The sequence below is a fragment of the Symsagittifera roscoffensis genome, chromosome 6, assembly GCF_963678635.1.
Source record: "Symsagittifera roscoffensis chromosome 6, txSymRosc1.1, whole genome shotgun sequence".
Classification (NCBI taxonomy): domain Eukaryota; kingdom Metazoa; phylum Xenacoelomorpha; order Acoela; family Convolutidae; genus Symsagittifera; species Symsagittifera roscoffensis.
In genome coordinates this window covers 26,073,877-26,101,777 of record NC_087067.1, presented here as the reverse complement: position 1 = coordinate 26,101,777, position 27,901 = coordinate 26,073,877, and the positions used below count along the sequence as shown (strand labels likewise).

Genomic DNA, 27,901 nt, shown 5'->3' with positions numbered 1-27,901 from the left:
CATCAACATATTTGTGATACCTCAAACGGTCCCTTTTTATTGGAAGGGGGGTGGCTTAAAAAATCCTTCGCCAGAATCTCAAGGATACCCTCACAAAAATTTTCACTTGGAAAAGATGCCAGCTGAAAACAAACCTGTGCATCGATCCCATTTTGACAATGTGGTTTCTGCTCGTGTTTAGTTCGACCTCTTGAACTTCAATGATACTTTCTTCTAGAATTTTCGGTAATCTTGTCACCACTTTTTCTGGCCCAATATCTCCCTGAACAAAACACTGTATGAGCATTTTCGGCGGCCATTTAGAACTGTAGGCGACATGTTTTCCTGAGCACAGCTTGGCTGCAACTACTTGGGGCAGGATCCACAGTTTTGAAGCCAGAAGGGTGAATGAGTTTTGCTTAAGAAGAGAGTCGAAAACTAGGTTTGGTTCCCAGCTGTACAGAAGAACGCAGTCGATCTAAACAGAATTATCATAGTCAGGCGAGAATCGAGGATTTTCTCAAAGGGGCGGGGAAGATTTTCAAAAAATTGATTTTCTGAAAGCACCCTAAAAGACCAGAAGCTGTCCTAAAGCACCAAAAAGACACTGTTTTTGCAAAATTGTATGCGCCGCAGGCAAACTTTTGAAAAAACAGGTCAAAAAGCCGTTTTTAGGCAGTTTTTTTGAAAATTGACCTAAAAAATTGCGTTTTTTTGGCGCGCGCTCCCCGTCAAAATTAGTATATATTAGTAAAATTTTAGGGTCGGTCAACCAAAAATGGATTTCCTAAAAAGTATCAAAGAGGGGACCCTTGTGTCGGCAGGGGGTCGAATCCCTGAGGGGGGAGGGGGGAGGGGGATTCCGCCCCTCTCAATCCACCCCTGATCATAGTCATTAACTGATTGCTGATTATAGATAGTTCGCAGCCACGTTTTTTCAGATTTTTCTAAATTAATCTGAAAATGAAAGGAATTCATAATAATCAAAAACTAATTTTTCTAAATCGAAAAATTATTTACGGAACTGGAAGCAGTTTTATTGTTTTTTGCTATAAAATATTCGATCAAAAAAATTAATTAACCTCAGCCTTCTCATTCGACGCCAGAGATTTTTTGTTCACTCGATTCAGCAGATAAAAACATAACATCATGATTTGACCGACTAAGACGCGAGGCTACTGATTTTGTCAAAAATGTGGCCTTAAATATAATTGCAAACATCAGCCATTATTTTGATAACAGATCGCCCTCGCGTCAAACCGAGTGGGTTTTGTTGCTTTTTCTTTGGGTGTGTTGAGAAAACCGTTTTTGAAACAAGTCTTCAAATAGAAACGAGAGAAAACAAGCCTTTAAAATAAAATGGAAGATCAAAAGAAGAACAAAGGAAGAGTTTTTGTTGCGGAATCCACTTACTATTTTGGCCGTGTAATCCCTACTCAATAAAGGGGGGTTATCTTGCAAGATCTTGCAAGACAACCTCCTTTGAAGATAACCTTTTTTTGCAAGATCTTCGATGATACGGTTTTTTGGGCAAAAACAGCTTAACACGCAGAGACAACCAAGTAACGTTCGTGGAAAAACGAAGCCATTTTAGCTACGCATACATAAATACAGCCAGCTAGACAGTTGCCCCCCGAAAGTTTTTTTTTAATTGTTCTTGTTGTGATATGCGACTTAAAATTTTGATCGACAACTTACAACTAAATTTTTCAAAAAAATAGAAAAAATACAATTTGTATCAAATAAGAATATAGTTTCAAGACATTAGTCCAAGCAAAGATAATTACCAAAAGCACAAGGTTAATAATAGGTTGTTTTTAACTCAATTTTTCCCACAATTACGCTTTTTCTATTGAATTTTCTGATGGTGAGTCGACATTTATGCTTCTAACTTCTTCGCTGATGAAAGTCTCAAAAACCAAAATAACTAAATATTCAATTTATAGCCACAATCCGAATTGGGACAAAAAAATTTAAGTAGAGTAAAAATTAAAAACTTATCAGCAATTCAAGAACGCGATCCTTTCTGGAGCTCTTACATCCAAATGTTTTTATTGGCTATTATAAGAAACTTGTCTTGACAAAACTTATGAACTTTTGTGCAAACTAATCCGCAATTGATTGTATAACAAAGAGCTCCATAGAATTATGTTAGCATATGTGAAAGATGCGAAACAATATTTTTTTGAATCCAAACCTGGATTTTCTTGTTTTTTTTTTCAACCGTTGAGTCAGCTGCATAAATGCTAGTGAGTGCGATTAAAATTTCAACCTGTTGTACTGCCATCGTTTGTAAAATGAAAGAAGAGACGTTACACTATGTTTTTTTTCGATTGTTAAAGCCGAAAAACTTGTCAAAATTGTTTTGAGTTTTTGTTTCTGGGACAATTTGAATCATAGCAAAATAGAACATACCGGTTTCATCGAAATCACGTTTTACGCAAATTTTAGCATTTCAAACGAAAAACGTTTCAAAACCTTATCATTTTTTTCAGGTCAACTCGAAAAAATTTTGCGTTCTCCTTCTAGAATCAATTTGTATTGATCATGTTAGTAATTTTTGTCATCTTTTATTGTTTCTAGACAGAACTTTTGGGATGTTTATTCTGCAAGATCTTGCAAAAACCTTGCAAGATTCATGCAAGATAGCCTTTTTCATACAAGATTCTTGCAAGATATCATCCATCTTGTAAGATCTTGCAAGACAACCCTCATTTGCAAGAAATTTGCAAGATCTTGCAATATAACCTCTCTTGATCGACCAGAAATGTTTTCCTTCTCAGTCAAGTGAGTACAGAAAAAAATAATTTCACTTTGATCTAAAATTGGGTTTAATCATGATTTTATTTTGGAGTCTTCATTTTGCCAGTTTGTAGCACAAACTTGGTTCAAATTTTTGTACCGTAACATGATATAATCATTGCACTGTTTGAGATTTGGTGTCTAACGTAGTTTTTGGTGTCTATCATAAGTTTTTGGCTGCCTAAATTAAATATATTTTTAGTTCACCCTGTTCGAACGCAAAGAATATTTTCAAATTTCAAAAAATCGGGGGACTCATGGTTCTTTCATTTCTATTTCTCCCTAATTTCACATTTTTGGACTGTTCAGCAAATGAAATCAGATAATATGGAAAAATATTTATATTCCGGGAGCCAATGTGAAGTGATGAAACGGAAAAAGCTGAAAAAGAATTTGGTTTTGAGCTGGCTTCTCAGCCAAAAAGTCTATGTAAAATTTTCGGAACTAGGTCAGAAAATCTTATACGGCAGCATGCATTTGTTGAGTCAAGAAGCATTTGTCACTTGAAGCTATCCAACAATTACCAAGTTATCAAGTAACAATGTAACAAAATTTAATTTTTATCTAGGAGACCGAAAAATACAAAATAGACTAAGGATAGCCGGTTACGAAGCAAGAAGCGGCAGTCTTAGAAAATCCAAAAAAAATTTATTCAAGTTGGTGGCGTTTTTTTTTCCCACATGGTGTAATAAAAGAATCTGAACAAACAAATATGACTTAGGCAGAGCCGACAATCCTAGCAGAATAAACCAATGGGAAAACGTTTTTTTTTCTACTGAAAAATGACTAAGAAAAGGAAAAAAAGCTCACAAGCCCTGGTTGACCAAAGACCAAAATTGTTAACCATACATTTCCATAAAACTAAGTCTATAAAAATACTAATCATTCAAACTCAGAAGTTTTGCTAAAAAAGTGTCATCGAAATTTCAAAGAATTTTTTTTTCTTGTCTTAGCATAGAAGTCAGTGTATTGTGCTAAGTAAAAAAGAAAAACTTTTGTCATTTTTCCGAGTAACTCTGAAATTGCGCTAAAAATTATTTTGTTTTCTTTTTTCAACCGCAAAATGAATTTTATACTCAAGCCAAAATTTTCCAGAAAAAAAACTATATTACTTTTTCTGTGCATAACGTAGTCCGGGATACACAAAGTTAGGGTTTTTTCCGTTTCTCTTGATAACTTTTTTTAAAGGGCTCAAAACTCCTGTTTTTTGTATGGTATGTTTGGGTATTCCTTGATCCTGATCAATGTTTGATTAATTAAAAATACAAATTCTAAAAATGATCATCGTTAAAAATATTTGCCAAAATTGAAAGATTTGGTTCTTTCTGTATATGATTTGTGTAAGACAAATCGTTCAGATTGTTTCCAATGCATCGTAAATGCAAAACGGTCCAAATTTTGGTGACTCTAGTTTATAGTAAGCCATGGTTTGTGTCATTTGTGTTCAGCTACATCAAATTAAAGGCATCAAATTTTTGGTTTTTGGAAAAATGCTAGTCATACAATTTCCTTATATGAAAAATCTCTAATCATAGACCTTTCATGCAATTTTCTGTGATTATGGATTTGCATGAAAAGTGTATGTCTAGCATTTTTCCATAATTGAAAATTGTATGATTAGCGTTTCTGGTCAAAAAAGACCGTAATACCAGTTGATAAGGTAACGATAACAGTAAAAAAAAAAAGACCGATATCCACTCAATTCTCTATTATGATTTCTATGTCGATATGTCAAAAAATTATTGGTCAAGAATTTCGTTAAACCTTCTTTTTGGTCATGAAAATGAACTTGAAGGCTTTCTTGCAATTATAAAACGAAATAAAACGAAAATAAAACGTTTTTTAGATATACGAGAACGAAACAAAATCAGCAGTTTTTGAGTTATAGAATCCATAGTCTGCTACTATAGTATAACCACAACTTACTACCTTAAAGGTTTTTAACATGACATCTCGGTAGTTTTTCTCCCGTCAATATCTACCATTAAAGGAAGTGGTTTGGCAGCGAATCGTTTTTACCAGAAATTGTTCATGTTCTATGACGCAAAGAGATCAACTAGGCAACTCTTTTTCACCTGTTACTACCGGTAACAGGTTCCATTTCTCTTTAAGAGACATACTCCTTGATTGCATGCATCTCCGCATTTTTGGTTGGTAGCCATAATGTAATTCACCTCAGTGATGCCCGTGAGTGCAATTGCCATCTAAGTCTTGTCGGGACGATTGGTATTTTTTTTTCTTTTTTAGGCCGTACAGCTCTTTTGATAGCAGAACTACTGAAAAGCAATAGGAAACACGTTGTGTCGTTTCTTGGAAGTCACAATTTGCAAAAAAAAAGATTTTTCGTTTTGATTTCATCAAATTCAAGATGGTTTATTTTGAATGGCATCCGGCATCCAAAACCCTGCTTGCTAACCTTAGATAAGACTTTCAGCATTTAACACAAATCCATCATGAGCAACTGTCGGAAATTTGTACAAAGTGTTACATCATTTGAGGTACCAGGTAATCGTAAAGTTTTCAACTTTTTGGACATGGACTATTGCCCCACACCCACAAATTTTGTCAATTGTTTGAAAAATGAGCCTCTCAAAAACTACAGAATTTGGGACTACTGCCCTTCTGGAACCTGATCCAAACTGTATATTATTGTTGGTTATAAATTAGATATTTTATCCCTATAAAATATTGAAGACTAACCAATCATACTCCATCTAACTAACAACCCATTTATTTGTAAGTGTTGAAACTACTTGTAGTTTCAGCACCAGAGCAATCTGAATTTAACTTACAGCTTAGTTGCCTTTTCCAAGAGGCCAACTCGTAACAAACCAGTATACTCTAGATCTATTCAGACTAAGAGATATAAGAGTAAGATTAAGATCGGTATTAGACTAAGAAGTTGCACGAATCTCTGCGGCCGAAAATAAGATAGCGTGACGAGCAGACGGTGTACCCTATCCGAAATTACTCTATGAGTTAGACATCCGTCCCAACTCACTTCTCCCTCTCTCTGCAACTTCAATGGAGTGTTTTCTCTATTTTTTCGGTTGGGATTTAAATTTTAAAAAGAATTAAGGTGGAACTCTTACTTTTCCAAACTCTCATTACGTCTAACTGAACTGCCAAAATGTTCGCACTCCCAGAAAATGAGCTTGTAAAGTTTTATCTTTTTCAGTGATTTTTTTTTGGTTTTGAATTAAAACTTTGTCGTAACTTTGTCGTGAAAAATAAATTAATCACAGCAAATTATCTATTTTTTGCAATTTTTCCTGTTTTGTCTCCATGAGATATATTTCCTTTGAATTTAGAGTTTTTATACAAAATTTTTTCAATGATGACAAATCCAACTACACAGTGTCGACAAGTTCTCAATAACCAAGCAGTAGCTGCGAGCAAAACCGGGCACTCACCAATTGACGCAACTGCCTAAACGCAACCACCTAAACATTTCACGCAACCACCTAAACTGAGGTCTCAAAATTTCATACAGTCTGGACAGTCTGGAAATGATCCCGAGTGGCAATGGAATCCCGAGTGGCAGCTTTTTGTAGGTAGCAAACTTAGGACCAACCTAACCAGACTAAGTGTTCAATCAAGTTCTCAGCTTAGCTTGCAGTCTGCAAACCCCAAGCGCCAGATGCGCCATCGGACCATTCGTAGCGGCATCGCCCACAAAAGCATCTTTTTTGAACGATTGGGATTGTGCGGCCAAATGTTCCTTGAGGAAAAAATTGCAAGTCAATAGAGCTGGATTCCGTAACTTGAAGTTCGGCCAATTTCGAAGGTGTATGAGAAAATCTGATTAACTTTTCAGTTTTGCTCCAGTCAAAAATGTTAAGGAAGAACTTTTGGCGTAGTTCTTAAGCTCTTACCTAGTTTACTTTCAGATCGCCGTTGACACATGTCAAATACTAAGTGGTTGACCCGTCAAGCTTGATGTCCCGGCTTCAAGTCCCGTCGGCTTGATGTCCGGCACCCTAAGTGGATATCATAAATTCCAGACAATCGGACATGTTGTTTTGTTCTCAAATTGTCAAAATATTCAAATTCAAGTGTCAAATTGTTTTGCTAATTTGCGTCGCCTTTTTTGGTTTCCTTTGACTTAAGTTTGTCACTTTTAGCGGAATTTAAGCTGCCTGATTAGGGGACTTCCTCCTCCTTTCCGATGCCTTGTTTTCTTTTCGCAATCAAAAACGGTTTTACTTCATCGCACTACTTCGCGAATTCTGTGAAGCCATTTACTTCCCTGTTCCTTCCATTCTATGGGCGTGTTCTGCAAGTTTTCTTAGGAGAAGTTCGAATCTCATCATCAGAATTGGCACCCTTCAGCTGAATTTGGCAAATGAAAGGATCGTTTATGACAACAAATCTTTAGTTTGGTTGGATGAAATTATTTCTGAACTTGATTTCTCAACGGAAATTTATCATAATTTTTGATAAGTTTTGATAATATAACCAAATCTAAAACTACCCAAAAAATTCAAATGGTCTCAATTTCGAAAAAAAAACAAAAATAAATGGCTCACACGTTTTTGAAAACCCAACGGTATTTTTATATTATTAATCAGCTAAAATTGGGCTTCCAACAATTTTTCTCATAAAACTATAAATTGAATCAATTTAAACTACTGTCAAAGTTAGGTTCTGTAAAAAAAAAATGGTTTCACCACTCTCCCCTCCCAAACTATGCAAATTACTCGAAAACTACATGTGTCTGGACAAAATAATTCAGAAAGCTGCCATACTTCACAATTTCGACAAGCAATTTCCAAGAAAATGTTATTTAAACTTTGACGATTCCGAAAAAAAGATGGTTTTCAAACCAAATGCTTAAGTGGTTGATTTTTGTTTAAATTATCTGCATTTGTTTATTAAGTTGAAAAAATTATGCAAATGCCTACAAAAGCTTGAAAAATTATGTGTTAGTATGTGACCGCTCGACTAGGACAAAGCTCGACTAGCAAAACATTGAAGAAGAAATTTTATCAATTAGCTTAATTTAAATAGATTTATTTCTCAGAAAGACAGAGAACAAAAACTCTTCTCAGTTTGAAACTTGCAATTCTGAGAAATTAAGCAATCAACAAAGAAATGAAATTTCTTAGACGAAAAGTTGTGATCAGTCACACCCCGACCTCCAATGACTTTAACCAAACACAAAGTGCATCACAAGCGGTGAACTGCGTAAAAATAACTATGAGCTATGTTATTGCATAATGGTTTGAAAAATTCGACAATATTTTACTTCTATGTTTCAATTTTTATGATAATCGATACAATTTTCAGTTTTAAAGATTTTATGCTAGTCGAGCTTTGTGCTAATCAATACACCGCCTGTTAAACTTATTAGAGTTCTTTGGTTTCACACCTTTTATGGTCCGGATAAACTAAATCAGCATTGTATAAACTGGAGGCGGCCCGTACCAAGAAAATTTTATATTTCTGACCTCAAATACTTTGTATCTAATCTAATGTCTGATCAGAAATTCTTTTTGAAATGTTTAAATAAAGGATGGATTTTCTTTAAATTCTTTATTTCTCATCCTAATTCTGATCAGAATTAAGCTAAATCTAGGCCATTTTTAGCAAGAAAAATTCTACTGGTGTAGGCGTTTGATCTATCTACTAGGTTACAGGACTTGATTCATGTTACAAGTTTTAGCAGTATAACACTTGTTATAACAAGTGTAAGTTTGCATTGTATTGCTACTGTTATTGTGTATGCTCGAAGCATGTTTATCTCGTTGCGGTTGAGCAGTGAACTGATTTTTGGTTATTTCTTTCTAGAAACGGTTTGTTTCTAAACTACAAAAGAAATAGATCACTTCTGCCGGAAAATATGAGAAAACTAGGCTAGATAATCTACATGAAATTTCTATCTAGAAAAATAGCTTCAGTTGGGTACGGGGGAGCAGTAAGCAGAATGGTCTAAGAGCAGACTGGGTCCAAAAGTAGAAAAACAGAAAATTATTTACTTTTATTGATCGATACGGACTAATTCAGAAAACAATTATTAGAATTGTGCATAATTCCAAGAAAATGAATAAATTATGCATGAATTGAAAAATTTCATCAATTGTTTAATGAATTTTTTTGAAAAAGTTCCATTAAACTATTCAAAGTAAGCATAAAATTTTCGTTTCTTTGGTAATTTTCACAATTTTTATACTTAACTTACCGATAAGCTGATAAAAATTAATGCCTTTCCGTTTTTCTTCTTTTGGACCCATTCTGCCCCTAGACTATTCTGCTTATTGACTGGCCACCGTATAAACTGGTGAAATATCTCATTCGGTCCTTCGCGGATGAGAATAGTCTCCGTATGAGCTTACCGATTTCGGTGTTTCTGCCATTTTATAGCCTGGGAGAAAATAAGGCATATTTTGGGAAAAGAGCAGAAAAACAAATTTTCAAGAGACTGACATGGGAGGAATGAAATTTTGCGACAATCAAAAATAGGGACGGTTCTCTTCACCTCACATCAACTATTTTTCATGGAGTTGAAATTCACAAAAAAAAGCTCAAACTCCATATGAAAATGTCTTAACAAGCTGCTAGGTTTTAGGTTTAATAATTCAATGGGGGTGTTGATTTTCTGGCTTAAGGAAAACTCACCAACTCAACAATTACAAAGATCAATATTGATCAACAAATACTTTCAAAAGCATCTTTGTGAACCTTGTCCTGTCAAAATGCTACAGCGCAAGTCTCTGCTCAACATATACACACAGGAAAAAAAACACTAATTAGTCGACGCATTTTCAACTTTAAACTTGAGTTTTAAACTTTAAACGTCTAGGGCATCTAAGCTTCATCTATGACATCCTTTTCCGGTCTCATTTTACATTTCGCTTCATTAGCGAAACTCCTGAAATACTTTCTTGCGTTAGTTGAACTTTACTTAAAGTTGGTAAACATCTTCATACATCGAGGAAACAATTGACATTTCCTGGTGGGTATGGCCTTAAATAATGAAAGACATATCCGCTCTCTTTGATTTTTTCAAGACAAAATTCTAATTAGAAATCAGATGTTGAAAAGCACTCGTCATTATTATGAAAAAACAAAAAAATATTTTGGGAAAGTTTTTTGAAAATACAGATTTAAAGTAATCATTGAAACCTAAACACGATTTCGCGTCAACTGGAGATTATTTCTTAAATGGCAGTTAGTTTTTAAATAACATTTAGTAGCATTCTCCGGTATTTGAAATCGATGTAGCAATTAGATGCTATACTTCAAAGACAATCAGTCGCATATGAGGCAGGATCATGCCTATTATACTTTTGCTTTTTTCATCTATCAAAGCTTTTTTTCAAGGTTCAAAAAGGCAAAACTAACCTAGGGACACAAAAAAACACTGTCAGTGAGAAGCCACTCATTTTTAACTTGATGGCGATAATTTTGATGGAAGCATTTGTCGAGTTGAAAGGTCTTTGAAGAGACCATAAGTCTTTATAATGAGAAAATAGATAAGAGATATATCACATTGATGAAAATTCAGATACATCACACCAGATTATCGATCGAGAGTTTTCTTTTTTGAACGATCGAGTTTTTTCACATCTTTTTGAAATCCTCAATTAATTAATACTTCAATCGTTCAAGTTGGCTTGAAAAATTACAAACCGTTTTCCAAGTGTCGGCTGTTTGAGCTTTTCGCTTTTTAGAGATCTTGTATTGGCGCTGAAAACAAGTTTGAAAACTATTTTATTATGCATCATTATAAAAATGCCGTAAATTTCCGATATTCGCACAATAAATTTTTTGTTTTACAAAAATTTTTATTGCCAAGGAAGCGCTAAATCAAGCTTCTGAAACCAGTTTTCCTTGAGTGAAAGTAAAATTTCCAATAATTTAAGGCAAATATCGAGTTCAAATTTGAGCGAAAGAAGCAAAAACTTGCTGTACTTGCTTAGAATTACACTAAAATTCAAAAACTTCAAACCGGTTTTTCTCAACAATGGTATATTTTTTTGATAATTTTAAAATTAGTTTTGAATTACCACTAAATGGGTGTATTATGATGTACCACATATCTTGATGATTGTTTGTGGCACAATATTTAGTGTAAAAAATAACATTACGAGTCCAAATTAAATTTTTTTGAATTGTAAAAGGATTCCGCAACAAGGACACTCTTCTTTGATCTTCTTTTAATTTTCGTTTTTTTTGGATCGTTCCGACAAAGTTTTAACATGCTCAAACATTTTTCCTTAGATTTCAGAGACCATCACGCACCAGGTTGTGCGCCTATCCAGTGCACAGTTAAGCATCTTAATGAAAAAACAATGAAAAAATCCGTTGAATTTCTCCCCTTATTCAATGATTGTTTTATGAATGAATCAGTACGAGGCTGGGCTGTGTATTTTGTGAATTGAAAGCAGATTCCGCAAAAAGATTTCTCTCTGTGATCTTTCTTTATTCGTGATGTTTCCTCTGATCATGTTTCCTCTGTCAAGGATCAATACCATTAATTACGAACTGATTGTCAATACACCATACAAGACCTGGTACTTTCTTCCTAAAGAGAAACCTAATCTCATAATCGATTTTTCTGTACTTTGAAAGTAGATTTTTATTAACAAAAACATTTTGCTGAAATTTATTTCATGAACTAACTTTGAGGTTCTCGCCAACTTCCATCCCCAAATAAACCGCAACATTTGTCATTTTTCCTTTGAAAAAGCTTTTGAAGCAAAATGACACAAGCGAAGCTGAGTTTTGCAACATTTGCGATACAAAACGAGCCGCTACAAATTTTAACATTTTAAAGACGTGTCTCTGGATTCAAAAGACCGACACACACCAAATTGTTGGCCTATTCAAAGCACAGTTTGGCCCGTTTTGTTGAAAAACAAATTGATTTGAAATCAATCATTATAATTATGGACTCGAAAGTCATATTTAAGCAAAATTTCATACCAGATGTTCTGGGCGGCTGACCAACGATAATGCAGCATGTCAACTCACTTATCTGTGGTATCTACTTCTTAATGGCTCTGTGTAGTTAACACACACAGAAAAAAGAAAACACAACTGAATACAAAATTCTTCTGCAACAAAAAAACAAGCACAAAAAAATTTAAAAGGTTTACAAGCAGTGTTTCGCCGATAGGTGGGTGACCGACCGCCACTCTTTTCAATTTTGCTTGCAAAAACTTTCATAAGGTTTTTGGAATCTTTTTATGACTGTACAGCCTCAAAAAATCCTTGTTATGACTGTACTTTGGCTGAACAGCCTCAACAAAATTATAAAAACGCTTTCGACGCCAACTTAACTCAATTTGAGGGGGAGCGCGCGCCAAAAACATGCATTTATGGGCAATTTTTTATTTAAAAAAAAAAGGCTCAAATTTTCATTTTTCAACTCGTTTTTTGTTTAAAACCTTAACAAAATAGGGTCCTTCTAGTTCTTTTGGAGAGCTCTGAATTCAAAACTGTACTGCCGAAAACAAGTCGACAAAATGTTTCCAATTCCCCCCTGTTGACCATCCTACAAAAAAATCCCGTCTTAAAACTTTTTATAAGATTTGTAGGAAATTTCAGCTTTTTTACATTTTTCTTATAAGAGAAGTTCTGAGATAGAAACTTTTTACCAAACTTCAAAAAAATTGCCGAATACATTTTGAGTTGGTTTCTATATCGTAATAACAGATAAAATCAGTTTTCAAAAATCAGTTTTCAGAAAATAAACATACTAAAAAATTCAAAAAATTTTGTCCAAAAATTTCCTATCTTACAACTTTTTTAAAAGAAAACTTATCTATCTTGTAACACTCTTAGAGCCTAATTTTGTAAGAACTTTGGTAAAACTCTCATTAGAAAAGTTGTAAGATGGCGACTTTTAGTCAACTCGGGCTAGAAAAATTTCAGTGCACGCCACTGTTAACAAAGTTAATTTTTTCAAATCAAATCTAATCCAGTTTAATCAACTTTCATAAATGATAATGCAAACTGCAGGCTTGTCTTCAAATTGTTTTTTATTCTCAAAACTCTCTGTTTATAATTTTGAACCCGCCATGTTTTGAACATCAATAAAACTTCGTTTGCAAGCCTGGATTTAAGGGCTCACTCAAAACATGCATATAATTTTTGAAATAGAAGTATTTTCTGCAAAAAAGTAAAATAGACTGTTCAATGGACAAAGACTTGACTCATGCTGCCCTTCTACACCTGCTCATCGAGTAACTCAAAACCATTCGTTTTTTTATTAGCTTACCCTCTATTGCATGTTAAATACAAAATCTTTTTTTTTCATGTCTAGCTAAAAATCAAATTATTTGAATCAAATATCTTACCCTCATGCAACTTAGTATAAGGTCTGTTTCATATTAATGAAAAATTGAATTTTTTGCATCTATTATTTATTGCAACTTGTGGTAACTTTCATATTTCGGTACTGAATAAAAATTACTGATAAAATTTTAGGATCATTAGATATTGATGTCTAAGCTAGTGCAAGTGAAAAATTTTAATCCGAAACTATTTCACATGCTTTCATTTTTCGTAAGTTTTTGTGTTAGCAACTGACTTGGGAGTTTGGCCAACTTAGAATATTGAACGCGCGATTATTCAAAGTTTACTTTTTAACAGAGCATTGGCAGCTTACGCGTTATCGCTAAATCTGTACTGGCCTTTAAAAAAACAACTCGAACAAATTGACATTGAAACGAATTTCACAACAGTTCTTATAACAAAAACGTTAAGAACAACAGCTGGAAATCATTTCCTGGTATTTCTACAAATTATGGTTAAAACAGAAGATGAAATAAGCGAAAAGCTGAAAAACCACAGTACTCTGAAATCGTTTTTTTTTGTAAGTGTTGCAAGGCAGTTAAACATACAATTGTTTTTATTTTATTTAAAAAAATTGAAAAGATGTGAAAAGCTTTGAATTGTGGTTCCAAATGAAGGCAATTTTTTGTTAGTTTTACGAAGTCTTTTATTATAAGTTGACACGTTTTGTATTATTAAAATATGTAAGACTTCTGCAAACTGGTTGAAATCCTCTAGTTCTGTAGCTATGTATTAATTTCATATAAACATTAGTTCTGTAAAATACGAAATATCAACCAAATTGCATTTCTTTTCAACTATATTTGTAATACTCTAAAAAATGGTAGCTCTCACAATTAGCGAATCCAACAAACTACAATTCCTTTTTCGATCCATCGGAACTGCTGGAATAGGAGTAGGAGCAAAGTTTACACAGTAGTCGCTCGAACCTATCCCGAAGAGAAAAAGAGAGAGAGAGAGAGAGAGAGAGAGAGAGGGGAAGACGTCATACAAGAACATTAAACATAATCTGAGAAAAAAAATTACCTCGTCTATCTCATCTGGTGCGACCAAACTGAGGCCTAGAAATATCTTAAAAAACACTTACTTAAAGTGAAATTAATGAGAACTAGACTTCAAACTTTTGCGTCGCAAAAACTTTCAGACAGCAAAAATTGGAGCTCATTTTGGCAAAAATATCGATTTAAAATCGTATCGAAAAAAAAAGCCGTTTTCGAAAAAACTTTCGATAACTTTCTTCGATTATCCTATTCATATTTTTTTTTGAGAATCATTCAAAATATCTGATCAATTTGTTTCATAGAGAATTGATATTATTTCGGTAACAAAGTCAGCCAGTAATAACGTGTCAAACAGGCTAGAGAAAAAAACCAAAATCTTCCACAGTACTGTGATATCGTATGCGGTATCGGGTGAAAACTAATGTTTATTCAATAATGTATTCTGGTTTCATTGAATTAAGTTTTCTTTTCTTTTTCTAAAGTTAGTCACTGAGAGTGATACTGCAGAATCAAAACTCCGAGTTCATAGCTGTGTGTCAATGTCACTGCACACATGACCTTGGACACATAATAATAATAATAATAATTAAAACCACTCAAGGTTAGTATTGCATCATGCAATTACTGCTATTGCAGTAGCAGTATGACATACCCCCCTCAAGAGGAAAATAAATTTTTTCAGTATATGAAATAATTTATGTTAAAAAGAGTTTAGTACACTCAGTTCACAGATAGTTTCTGAATTTGGAAGATTAGATTTTCAATTCTTAGTTTTCTTCGAGGTCAATTCTCCAGCAAGGGTTCCAATCCGTTCCTTTGTCCAGCGTTGCATAGCCGAATAAATGTGTCTCTCTAGTATGCGTAATTTGGACTCTACGGGCCTGTCACTTCGTTCTTGGAAGTCTGTTAGTCTCTTCCGGTATTCCTGGAGCGCAGTGTTGAGAAATGCTCCCCCTGACAACTCCTCCGATACTTCCTTGATGGAGTGTTTGACTGGGTCTCCAAATCGCTTTGGCTCTTTACTCTTAAATTGCTTAGAGCTTCGTCTTACTCCTGATTTTTCGGCGCTAGAGTCATCAAAAACCCCCTGAGGAGGCTCAAATATTGTGTCCTTTTCGGTTGCTGGCTGGACATTCCCTCTGAGGTCGCCTGCGAATTTTTGGACCCCCCTTTTAAGAAGTTGGTCTGCAAGATTCTCCCACTTCGCCGGTGTCAAATCCCGGTTTTGAAACATATCCAGGATATCCTCCGAACGTGTTTGTGAATCAATTGTCTTTAGTTTGGCCTTTTGTTTGGTTTTTGGGGTGATGCTCGCGTGAACGTCTTTGTTCGAGGTAGCCAAAGTTGACGTTGATTGTTCGTTGCCCTGGTCAGCTGCGATAGCAGTTTGTTTTAGCAGTTTTCGCGGTTTGTCGTCTGATTTCTTACCAGGTATCGAACTAGGACCTGCTGTATTCGGCTTCGCTCTTTTGAAAGCTAGATTTAGACCCCCTCCGGCTTCCGTGTCTTTAGAGGTTACAACTGTTTGGCTTTGTTGCAACCGATCCACCGGGTCAACAAAATCGGCAATTTCTACGGCCCGTCGTAATTTTGCATCCGATTCAATATCCTCTTGCTGTTCAGGGGAACTGATTCTTAGGAGTTTCTTATTTGGTTCTGCCGAAGGACTCTTGCTTTCGCTTCGCGTTTTCTCTTGTGATAGGAACGTTTTCGCTTGGGCGATAACTGATTTCCTATAAATAGGTCCTGTTGACGTCTTAACCGTCGAATCCGTTTCTGCCGCTATTTTCCCCTTCAGCGGTTTTGTCAGCGCCTGTCCTCTCTTGCGTAATGGATCCTTACGTAGAATAGTTTTCTGTGGAGTTGCGTGTTTTCCTTTTCCTTATCTTCTCTGAACCCCTTCTCCCAGGAGTATATCATCTCCTTCCGTAGTTCTGGGTTCGATTAGCCTGTTTCGTCTACAATCCGCCGTATGTCGCTTTTGGCAGCATCTCTCTTTTCCTGATTCCAACGAGCGTTCGCCTCCAGCAATTTTTGAGCGCTTTCGCTCTCTGACGATCCCTATCTGAATGTGTTTGCTGCTTGTGCAGCGGACTGGTGTCACTGCTGAGTTCCCCCTTTCTGACTATCTTCAGATTCTCCCGGGATTGGTCAACTCTTCGCTTTAGTTGTGATGTCGCTAATGTCGATCGTTCCAAGTGTTGTTTGTCTAAATAATCAGAATTGATTATAAACTTATCCCGTAAGATTTTAAATTCGTTTTTTGGTAGTCTACTAGGAGATAATATTTTTATCTGTTTGTTCCACCGTAAGTCTCGCATTATGGTACCAAGACAGAGTTTGATCGATCTAGTGTTTTCTTCTAGCAGCATTACCCCAATCTTCTTTTTATAAATTGTATTGTTTGCTCTACTAGACCGCAACCTCGATGGTCCCACCGGACAGAATTTTTGTTCGATATTGAGTTCAGTGCAAAACTTTTTTAGTGTCTTCCCTTTAAATCCTGAAAATTGATCGGATCGTATTGATTCCAGAATGCCGTGTGTGTCTATATACGATCTCAAGAATTTTACCGTACACTTTCCACTTGTTGACTTAGTAACCTTTACCGACGGGAATTTCGAGAATCTATCAATAGCTACTAAAAAGTAGATCTTTTTCCCACGGTGGTCTTCTAACGGTCCCGCGTAATCTAATTGTAATTACTGTCCCGGCTGCGTGAGCAATGGCAGTGGTTTTGACGCTTTTCTTGGGATAAGTTATTTTTACATTCTTACCATATCTGGTGCAACTACGACACTCTTCAGCTAAGTTCACTATGTCCTTGTGCATATGTGGCCACCTCAAGTATTGTGACACTCCTAGCATAGCCTCTTGATCCGGATGTCCGCGGCGAATCCTTTTGAGCACAGCTTATCTCAGTTGTAGGGGTACTGTCAGTCGGTTGTTCACCAGAATACAATCGTCTTGCACCGCCATATGTGACCACAATGGGTTCGTGTACGGTCCCATCAGCTCGAACCCATGTTTGTCACCTCTCTCTATTACTCGTCGAAGACGGTCCATCCATGTGTCTTCTGACGTCAATTCTGCCAGGAGACTCTTATCAAACAATTTCGATAGATTGTCCAATGACTCCTCCGTCTGCTGTTTTTGCAGTTTCTGTTTGCTGAGTGTTTTTGGTAGTTCTATTGCACACACCTCTTGGTCGCTTTTGATGTCCTCTGTAGTAAGATCCACCTGAATTGCTTCGACCTCGCTCAATTTCCTTTCGTTCGAAGTAGCCGGTGTGATGCTGATCGGTCCTTGGGTTGTTTCTTCTTGAACGTTATCAGTTTCCTCTGACGTTGCCACTAACTCCCGGTTGATATTTGCCAAAGTACTTGCTTCTCCCCCGATCAATTGCCAGAACGAAAGTAGTCTGGTGTCTGCCTCCTTCTGTTGCTCCGGTTGAAGTTGCCATTTAACGTTTGATTGAATTTTTGTTTCACTGTTTGAACTGTCTCTGTTTTTCCTGCCTCCGCGAATTATTTTCCTGGTGCGTTGCAGTGTCTCCGTAACTTCCTCTTCTTGGGAGAAATCGTTTGTATTTGATAGAGAGCGATTCCACTTGGGGTCCAGAATGCTCTCTTCGCTTTCGTCATTGCGCCAATCCTGTGTTGTATCTGACCACCAGTCGTACGATCGATTGAATTTTTCTGACATCTCCTTATTCGAGTCTGTTTTTTTCTGAATTTTTTTGACTGTTTGAATTGTTTTCAAAGTTTTTGGATACGACCGTTTGCTGAGTTGAAATGACAAAAAAGTGATCGGTTTCTCTTGAAAACTGGTGTTTAGCTGTTTTGACGGTCGCGAAAGTTGGTTTCTCTCGTTCCGGTCGAGCTTTATTCGTTTTTGACCGTTCTGGTTGCCCTAGCAACCACTAAGCGATGACTGCTTTGCAACATTCCTTTTAGAATGTTCTAGAACGTCTTCGTTCTGGTTGAGCGACCCCCAACTTTCTAGCCTACTGCTCATGCAGTAAAACGCTACATGAGAAGAGTTAATTGTTGCCACTACAAATCTTTCGTCTAATTACCATTCGGGCCAAAGGTCATTATAAGGATCATGCGACAAATAATCGACTATCCCCATGTCCCTCCCCGGAATGTGAACTGTTTTAAATTGATATTGCAACAATCGATCAACCCACCGGGTCAAGCGGGATTTATAAGGTCTTATTAGACCTATTACCATCTAGTGCTGATGTGAGGGCTTTATGATCGGTTGCAATGGTAAACGTCTCACCTAATAGGTAATCTTTGTATCTGTCTACTGCCCAAACAACCGCCAGTAGCTCCAGTTCATTTGTTGAGTATTTTTTTCTTGTGAATTTAGGTACCTGGATGCGAATGAAATCGGAACCCACGAACCTTCATCTGTTTGTTGTTCTAAAGTAGCCCCAAATCGTTCTGGCTTGCGTCACATTTAAATCTTGTCTCCCGGTTAGCATCGTAGTAGTTTACTTTCGAAATATTCGCTACTGCGTTTTTTATGGCATCAAACACAACTGTGTGTTCATCCCCCCACTCGAACTTTTTTACTGGTAGTTTAATGATTTTCATTTTTTTCTCTCGGTTCTCTTCTTTAAGGAGTGGCCTCAGTTTTTCCGTTAAACTTGCCGCGTTGGGTATAAATTTTGCGAGATGATTTATGCTAACCAGAAATGATCTTAACTGTTTAAGCGATTTTGGTGGATTCAAGTTTAGTATCGCTTCAGTAAACTTTGTACTGACCCCTGATTCGGAAAAGTGATCTCGCAACCAATTCACCTGTTGTTTGCAAAATTCACATTTTGAGATTTTCAACGACAAATTTCAATCACTCATTTTTTTCAGCACCGTTTCCACCATTTTTCCATGTTCTATTTCGCTACCTTTCGACAAGATAAGAATGTCACCCAGAAAACAAAATGTGTTTTCTGCGAGGTTAATAGTTCTGTCCATGGCTTTTTGGAATTCAGCAGGCATGTCTGCTATTCCCTAAAACCCTGTGAGGAATCTATATGTCCCGGTAGCCTTTCCACCGACGATATTAAAGATTAAAGTTACACTGCTTAGCTGTGTCTGCAGCCAATTTTAACTGACTATACGCGTACTTTAAGTCTAACACCGTGAAATAAAAGGTACCCTCTTTGTTTTTGGTAACAATTTGGCTTACCTCTTCGATTAGTTCATTTACGTTGGGCATTTGGTACTTATTTTTGAACAGTTGTCTGTTTATTGGTTTTGCGTCCATCGCCAATTTTTTTGATATTGAGTCTTCCTTTTTTACAATAGGGGCTATGAAACAGTCGCTTGTAAATTTGTCTAGCTTTGTGATATGACCTTCTGTCAACAGTTTTTCAATTTCTTTTTCTACTTTATCCTGAATATGAATTGGAATTCTCCTCCCCTTTTCTTGAATCGGACATTGGGGATACTTGAATTTTGAACTTACAAAGTGATTTTTTGAAATTCCTTGTCTTTCAAATAAATTACTGAATTTATTAAAGAATTTGTGTTTCCAACCTTCTGACTGATCGCACTTGAGCACGTCAAGCCTGGACATTTCTCTCGGAGCTGGTTTTTGTGTGGTGACTATCCCCACTCCTCCTTGTAAATCCAAACCCATTATGCATCTGTTTTTACGTTCCGTCACCAGGAATGTAGCTCCCTTCACCTCCCAGCCTGCCGATCAAAGATTTTTTTTCAATGCCCCCAATACACAGATCGGGTGTTTGTTGTGATCAATGAATTTTGTAGTCAAGTTCAGTTTGTCAGACGGGATGAATCTTGCCTTTTTTGATTTATCCATTATTTCTTTAGCCGTCGCCCAATTTAAGAAAGAGACTGGACTTCCGGTATCTACCGTCAATTGTATTATCTGATTGTCAATTCGTACCATGGCCCTCAGTGATTTTACTCTATTCAACATTGGGTCTTGGATTGAATCAATTTTTTGGACTTGTATCTTCTCTCCATTTAACCTCTTATTGTTCTCGCTGATACTGTCCCCCACAATTTTCGAGATTCTTTTGTTCTCCCTCTGATGTGTTTGTATCGACATTACTTCAAAGTCACTACATGAACCAAAACTTTCTCTTATCTGATCACATTCCTCTTCTGATCCTTCAGATTCTTCCGCAACCTCACTCACTTGCTGAGATCTGCACATTTTTTCAAAGTGATTGGGTTTCCCACAACTCTTACAAGTTTTGCCCATTGCGGATCAGTTTTTTAAATGTCCCTGTTCGAATACTCTTCCACATCTGTTACATCGTTTCGCTTTCGTGTTAGAGGTTTTGTTGTTGTTTTGTCGTTTGTTTATTTCCCTCTTATTATATTGATGATTTTTTTGTATTTCCTGTTGAATTCCTGACTGCCATCAGTTGTTCTTGTTTTATCCTCACTCCAGAATTGTAGTTGCTACTCGTTCCTCCTGTTGCTGCTGCATTTGTCTTTTCAATTGCCATTGTAGTCAATTTGCAATGTTCGAACTTTATAGCCCTCTTCAAAACTTCTTCGGGATCTAGCGTTTCAAATGTCAGAGTATCCTGTAACGTCATATTTTTCATTTTCGAAATGAATAAATTGCGAACTATCTCATTTTCCAGTGTTCCAAGTTCTGCCTCCAGTTATTCTCCAGATTCTTGCATTCGTGTGAACAATTTATATCTTTCATAAGTCACGCATTTTACCTTTTGAAACGAAGTCTCTGCAAGCTCTGTAATTTCCCTGAACGACATTTTGGAAATTTTGACGTGTCGATTCTTCTGTAAGAACCGTTTCTTTCCTTCTGTTCCGAGTCAGAGAAATATTCTGGATACCAGTTTCTTTTGCACCTCATTGTATAAAACATTGTGTCCAACCCTTGAGCCCCTTGTTCTTCTCTCCTCATTTTTCAGCATTCTTCGATCTCTTGCTAACTTATCTCGAAGATTTCTGGCTATCGTTGCAGCTTTATTCTCTCCATTTTTTGGTGTTTCTGGTCGTGGGGGTGGTTCTTCTAATATGTCTTTTGTTCCCTCCAACATAACCTCTGGTTTTACGTTTTCTTTCACGGATACTGCCATCAGAAATTGCTCAAACCAGATTTTAAATTGCCACGGAGGGTCTAAATTCGCTGACGCCCAGAATACGGGTATTCCCATATCCGTACGATTGTCCTGAGCTATGAATCCTGCTGGCTGCGCCATGTGATATCGTATGCGGTATCGGGTGAAAACTAATGTTAATTCAATAATGTAATCTGGTTTAATTGAATTAAATTTTCTTTCCTTTTTCTAAAGTTAGTCACTGAGAGTGATACTGCAGAATCAAAACTCTGAGCTCATAGCTGTGTGTCAATGTCCCTGCACACATGACCTTGGACACATAATAATAATCATAATAATCATAATAATAATAATATTAATAATAATAATAATTAATACCACTGAAGGTTAGTATTACATCATGCAATAACTGCTATTGCAGTAGCAGTAGGACAACTACAAAAAACGACAGCAAGACTCTCGAGTTTAAGCTCGAAGTTTAACAAAAAAAGCACTTCAAAGTTTCAGACAATAAAGCTTGAACTATATATATATATATATATTTTTATGATTCCTAGTAAGATTTCGCTTCCAAAGTTTCGTTTCAATCATATTGGTTGTGCATAGATATCAGAACAAACGCCAACTGGATCACCACAAAACAATAATAACCAAAATTAACACCCAGTATCTCAGTGATCTCGATTTTGGTGGATTCAAGTTTAGTATCGCTTCAGTAAACTTTGTACTGACCCCTGATTCGGAAAAGTGATGTCCCAACCAATTCACCTGTTGTTTGCAAAATTCACATTTTGAGATTTTCAACGCCAAATTTCAATCACTCATTTTTTTCAGCACCGTTTCCACCATTTTTCCATGTTCTATTTCGCTACCTTTCGACACGATAAGAATGTCACCCAGAAAACAAAATGTGTTTTCTGCGAGGTTAATACTTCTGTTCATGGCTTTTTGGAATTCAGCAGGCATGTCTGCTATTCCCTAAAACCCTGTGAGGAATCTATATGTCCCGGTAGCCTTTCCACCGACGATATTAAAGATTAAAGTTACACTGCTTAGCTGTGTCTGCAGCCAATTTTAACTGACTATACGCGTCTTTTAAGTCTAACACCGTGAAATAAAGTGTACCCTCTTTGTTTTTGGTAACAATTTGGCTTACCTCATCGATTAGTTCATCTACGTTGGGCATTTGGTACTTATTTTTGAACAGTTGTCTGTTTATTGGTTTTGCGTCCATCGCCAATTTTTTTGATATTGAGTCTTCCTTTTTTACAATTGGGGCTATGAAACAGTCGCTTGTAAATTTGTCTAGCTTTGTGATATGACCTTCTGTCAACAGTTTTTCAATTTTTTTTTCTACTTTATCCTGAATATGAATTGGAATTCTCCTCCCCTTTTCTTGAATCGGACATTGGGGATACTTGAATTTTGAACTTACAAAGTGATTTTTTGAAATTCCTTGTCTTTCAAATAAATTACTGAATTTATTAAAAATTTGTTTTTCCAACCTTCTGACTGATTGCACTTGAGCACGTCAAACCTGGACATTTCTCTCGGAGCTGGTTTTTGTGTGGTGACTATCCCCACTCCTCCTTGTAAATCCAAACCCATTATGCATCTGTTTTTACGTTCCGTCACCAGGAATGTAGCTCCCTTCACCTCCCAGCCTGCCGATCGAAGATTTTTTTTCAATGCCCCCAATACACAGATCGGGTGTTTGTTGTGATCAATGAATTTTGTAGTCAAGTTCAGTTTGTCAGACGGGATGAATCTTGCCTTTTTTGATTTATCCATTATTTCTTTAGCCGTCGCCCATTTTAAGAAAGAGACTGGACTTCCGGTATCTACCGTCAATTGTATTATCTGATTGTCAATTCTTACCATGGCCTTCAGTGATTTTACTCTATTCAACATTGGGTCTTGGATTGAATCAATTTTTTGGACTTGTACCTTCTCTCCATTTAACCTCTTATTGTTCTCGCTGATACTGTCCCCCACAATTTTCGAGATTCTTTTGTTCTCCCTCTGATGTGTTTGTATCGACATTACTTCAAAGTCACTACATGAACCAAAACTTTCTCTTATCTGATCACATTCCTCTTCTGATCCTTCAGATTCTTCCGCAACCTCACTCACTTGCTGAGATCTGCACATTTTTTCAAAGTGATTGGGTTTCCCACAACTCTTACAAGTTTTGCCCATTGCGGATCAGTTTTTTAAATGTCCCTGTTCGAATACTCTTCCACATCTGTTACATCGTTTCGCTTTCGTGTTAGAGGTTTTGTTGTTGTTTTGTCGTTTGTTTATTTCCCTCTTATTATATTGATGATTTTTTTGTATTTCCTGTTGAATTCCTGACTGCCATCAGTTGTTCTTGTTTTATCCTCACTCCAGAATTGTAGTTGCTACTCGTTCCTCCTGTTGCTGCTGCATTTGTCTTTTCAATTGCCATTGTAGTCAATTTGCAATGTTCGAACTTTATAGCCCTCTTCAAAACTTCTTCGGGATCTAGCGTTTCAAATGTCAGAGTATCCTGTAACGTCATATTTTTCATTTTCGAAATGAATAAATTGCGAACTATCTCATTTTCCAGTGTTCCAAGTTCTGCCTCCAGTTATTCTCCAGATTCTTGCATTCGTGTGAACAATTTATATCTTTCATAAGTCACGCATTTTACCTTTTGAAACGAAGTCTCTGCAAGCTCTGTAATTTCCCTGAACGACATTTTGGAAATTTCGACGTGTGGATTCTTCTGTAAGAACCGTTTCTTTCCTTCTGTTCCGAGTCAGAGAAATATTCTCGATACCAGTTTCTTTTGCACCTCATTGTATAAAACATTGTGTCCAACCCTTGAGCCCCTTGTTCTTCTCTCCTCATTTTTCAGCATTCTTCGATCTCTTGCTAACTTATCTCGAAGATTTCTGGCTATCGTGGCAGCTTTATTCTCTCCATCTTTTGGTGTTTCTGGTCGTGGGGGTGGTTCTTCTAATATGTCTTTTGTTCCCTCCAACATAACCTCTGGTTTTACGTTTTCTTTCACGGATACTGCCATCAGAAATTGCTCAAACCAGATTTTAAATTGCCACGGAGGGTCTAAATTCGCTGACGCCCAGAATACGGGTATTCCCATATCCGTACGATTGTCCTGAGCTATGAATCCTGCTGGCTGCGCCATGTGATATCGTATGCGGTATCGGGTGAAAACTAATGTTAATTCAATAATGTACTCTGGTTTAATTGAATTAAATTGTCTTTCCTTTTTCTAAAGTTAGTCACTGAGAGTGATACTGCAGAATCAAAACTCTGAGTTCATAGCTGCGTGTCAATGTCCCTGCACACATGACCTTGGACACATAATAATAATCATAATAATCATAATAATAATAATATTAATAATAATAATAATTAATACCACTGAAGGTTAGTATTACATCATGCAATTACTGCTATTGCAGTAGCAGTAGGACAACTACAAAAAACGACAGCAAGACTCTCGAGTTTAAGCTCGAAGTTTAACAAAAAAAGCACTTCAAAAATTTCAGACAATAAAGCTTGAACTATATATATATATTTTTTTTATGATTCCTAGTAAGATTTCGCTTCCAAAGTTTCGTTTCAATCATATTGGTTGTGCATAGATATCAGAACAAACGCCAACTGGATCACCAAAAAACAATAATAACCAAAATTAACACCCAGTATCTCAGTGATCTCGAGAATTCTCATAACATAACTCGATGTCATCACTCGAAGCAGCAGCCTTGACATACAAGCATTTATGTCGCTCGGTGATGGTTCTTGCTTCTGTAGCTTTATTGGAAGAAGATTTAGGATTTTCTCCGGGAAATTTTTAAGAAAATCGAAAACTTTTTCAGTCGACCAAAGTTTTTGCAGTCGACCAAACTTCCCGCTCTTGAGCTCCATGAATAACTTTCGGTTAAATTTGAGTTTCACAAATTTTCTGCGTCAAAGGCAATTAAAAAAACATGTCAAATTGCAAATTTGGACCCTAACGGTGGGCCCTGTAGGTGGTGAGGGGCTCGAAAAAACTCGAAAGAATCATTAGAAGCAAAATCATTTTTTACCTTGGCCGAAAACATTCAAAAGACAATATGAAAATAAATTGAACAATGAAAAGGGAGAAAAATCGTCCAAATAACCGATTTACCAAAAGCCGATTTACTCATACTTATCGGCTGCTTAGCATCCGTCCCGAGCATACCTTGTTTACATACGGTCTGATGACATCCAGTCGGGCGATGACGTCATCACTGTCGGCCACATCGACCACCAGATGAAGTATGTTGGGCAGGTCGAACTTCTTCACCCTCGCTCGACCACTCTGGGATGTTTTGATGGACACTAGCAGCTCAAGGTAGTGATGCATCTCCACTGCAAACCCCTCTAAAAATCAAATTGGTTTTACAGATCAAGTTTAACATCCTCAACCAACCCCCAAGGTCTTATCAAACCCCACGGTCGTCTATAACGTAGTCGTGGATGCGCAAAAGTAAGATCATTTTTTACATTTCTCTGGATAACTTTATTCAAAGCGCTCAAAAAGACTATTTCTTTTGCACTGCATTTTTATATGACTTAGACTGTGTACGGATCTAAGATTTTCTTGAAAGGGTGGCGGACTTTCCGAGGAGGGGTGCAATTTTTTGGCCGGCGCTGCCCTTGAATTTGTTTGTGTTGGCGCCAATATCGCCTTTAGATAAAATTTAAAGGCTAGCCGGCTGTTGATGGATGACACAAATTAGTTCAATATTAAAGGCTAGTTTCGAAAAAATAGCATCTTTGTTAATATTTGCCATTTTCTAGAATTTTGCTGCATTGATTACTTTGTTTAGCTTACGATATCAATATTCATGTTGTTTCAATGCATTTGTAAATGGAAAGACGTAAAATCTTTGGTGACTCGGGCTTTGAGAAACTATGGTCTTACCACTTATTTTTCGATTACAAAGACAACCCAAAAATTTTGAAAACAAATAATTTTATAAAATCACATTTTTGATTTATGGAAAAAGGCTAGTCATAAAAATTTCACATATGAAAAGATATTTTTATAAGCATTTCTTGTACTTTTAAATTTTATGAAAGTGTGATGGCAGTTAAAAGAGTCGAGTGACTCCTTTTAATGTTCTTCTAACTAATTTCTAAACTGACAACATTTTTTTAATATTTAAAATCAAGATAAAATATTCAGCTCTTAAATATTCAAAACATTAAATTATCCAGAAACCTCAATGCATGTCGACTTATCACTCGAATGCTTTTCTATTAAGTCAAGCAGGGCGGATTTAGGGGGGGGGGGGTAAGGGAGGGCGGACGCTTCCCTCCCTCCCTCAGGGATTCGACCCCTTGCCGATCCAAAGGTTACCCCTTTGGTACTTTTTAAGAAATTCATTTTTGGCCGACCGACCCTTAAACTTTTCTAAGGGCGCCTTTGGCGCCAATATATACTGATTTTTTTGTCAAAATTTTCCAAAAAGTGCCCAAAAACGGCTTTTTTGACCTGTTTTTTTTCTTCAAAAAATTGCCTGCAGCGCAGAGAATTTGGCCAAAACAGCGTCTTTTTTGTGCTTTAGGAGACCTCGGAAAATCAATTTGGTCGACCTAAAAATAATTCGTCAAATACTTCGAAACTTTTTTGAAAATCCCCCTCGAGAAAATCCTAGATCCGCCCTTGAAATCAAGTCTAATTTTTTAGTGCAGACGTCATGTTCATAATAAAAATACTACGTTTTTTAATCAGCTTCTTTAATTGAATTTTACTGGAGTTAATTAGAATATATCTGTGAAAAGGTTGTTCCAAAAGCATGATGACGAAAATACCAACTTAGACCCAACTTCGATCTCAATTCTTGCCAACTTACTCCCAATTTCGATCTCAAATCCTGACAACTGAACAAAATGAATTAACATATTTATCAGTTCAATTTAATTCAATCGTTTTAAATTTGTTTTATTTTAGCCTATTTTAACTTTTCAAAAACTTTTTTCAAATTGTGAGCAAACCAGAACAGACCAGAAATGATTGATAATGCATATATTTATGAAAAATTGTTTGTGTTTAATTTACTTATTTTTATTACTAAAATTTTTATTTCTTATTTTTCTCAGTAGAATTTTCTATTTTCCTTCGTTAGAGTTTTTTTTCAGTTTTAAGAAAAAAAAATACTTGAATCCAGTTGATCAGTTTTCACTCGCCCAAAAAAATTACAATGGAGCCCTCTCCAATAAAACTCTGACGAACCTCTCCCCGATTACTCCTCTCACCCCAAACAATTCGTCTCAAATATTGATGATTTGTCCCAATAAACATCTCACAGGACCTGTCCAATAAACCTTTTACTCCAACTATCTCATGACAAATACTGATGATTACAAACCACTCTGAACCCGCTTCAGTCCCAAATAATGATTGGGAATGATACTTGACAAAACTTGACAATTTTTGGGATCGATACTAAAGGGTGACATCTACCAAGTTAGTTGACCAAAGACTTAGGATTTGTTCCTGAATTCTGCTGACAATGGTTAAATCATTTCTTTTAAATTCCGCATTGCTAGATAATAATTCAAGCTTTCAATTGTTGAATTTTGGTTTTTTTCTGTAATGAAAAAAATTGCGAAATCCACTTACAGTTTAAGAACTCTCCGTACAGTTGTGGATTCCGCTTACAAATTTTGCGGATTTCAGTTGAATTTGCGGAATCGTGCTACTTTTCGCGGAATT

At 36.3% G+C, this 27,901-nt stretch overlaps 1 protein-coding gene across 1 annotated transcript in view; it reads right to left on the bottom strand.

The window, feature by feature from the left end:
* Window positions 1-25,546, bottom strand: part of LOC134848667 (glutamate receptor ionotropic, NMDA 3A-like) — a 57,348-nt gene extending 31,802 nt beyond the window's left edge. The window contains exons 1-2 of the mRNA XM_063866184.1: window positions 25,379-25,546; window positions 135-457 (exon numbers count right to left, since the gene is read on the bottom strand). Coding sequence (XP_063722254.1) covers window positions 135-457; window positions 25,379-25,543 — 488 coding nt within the window. The 5' untranslated portion in view covers window positions 25,544-25,546. The remainder of the gene's footprint in view (window positions 1-134; window positions 458-25,378) is intronic.
* Window positions 25,547-27,901: the final 2,355 nt, after the last annotated feature.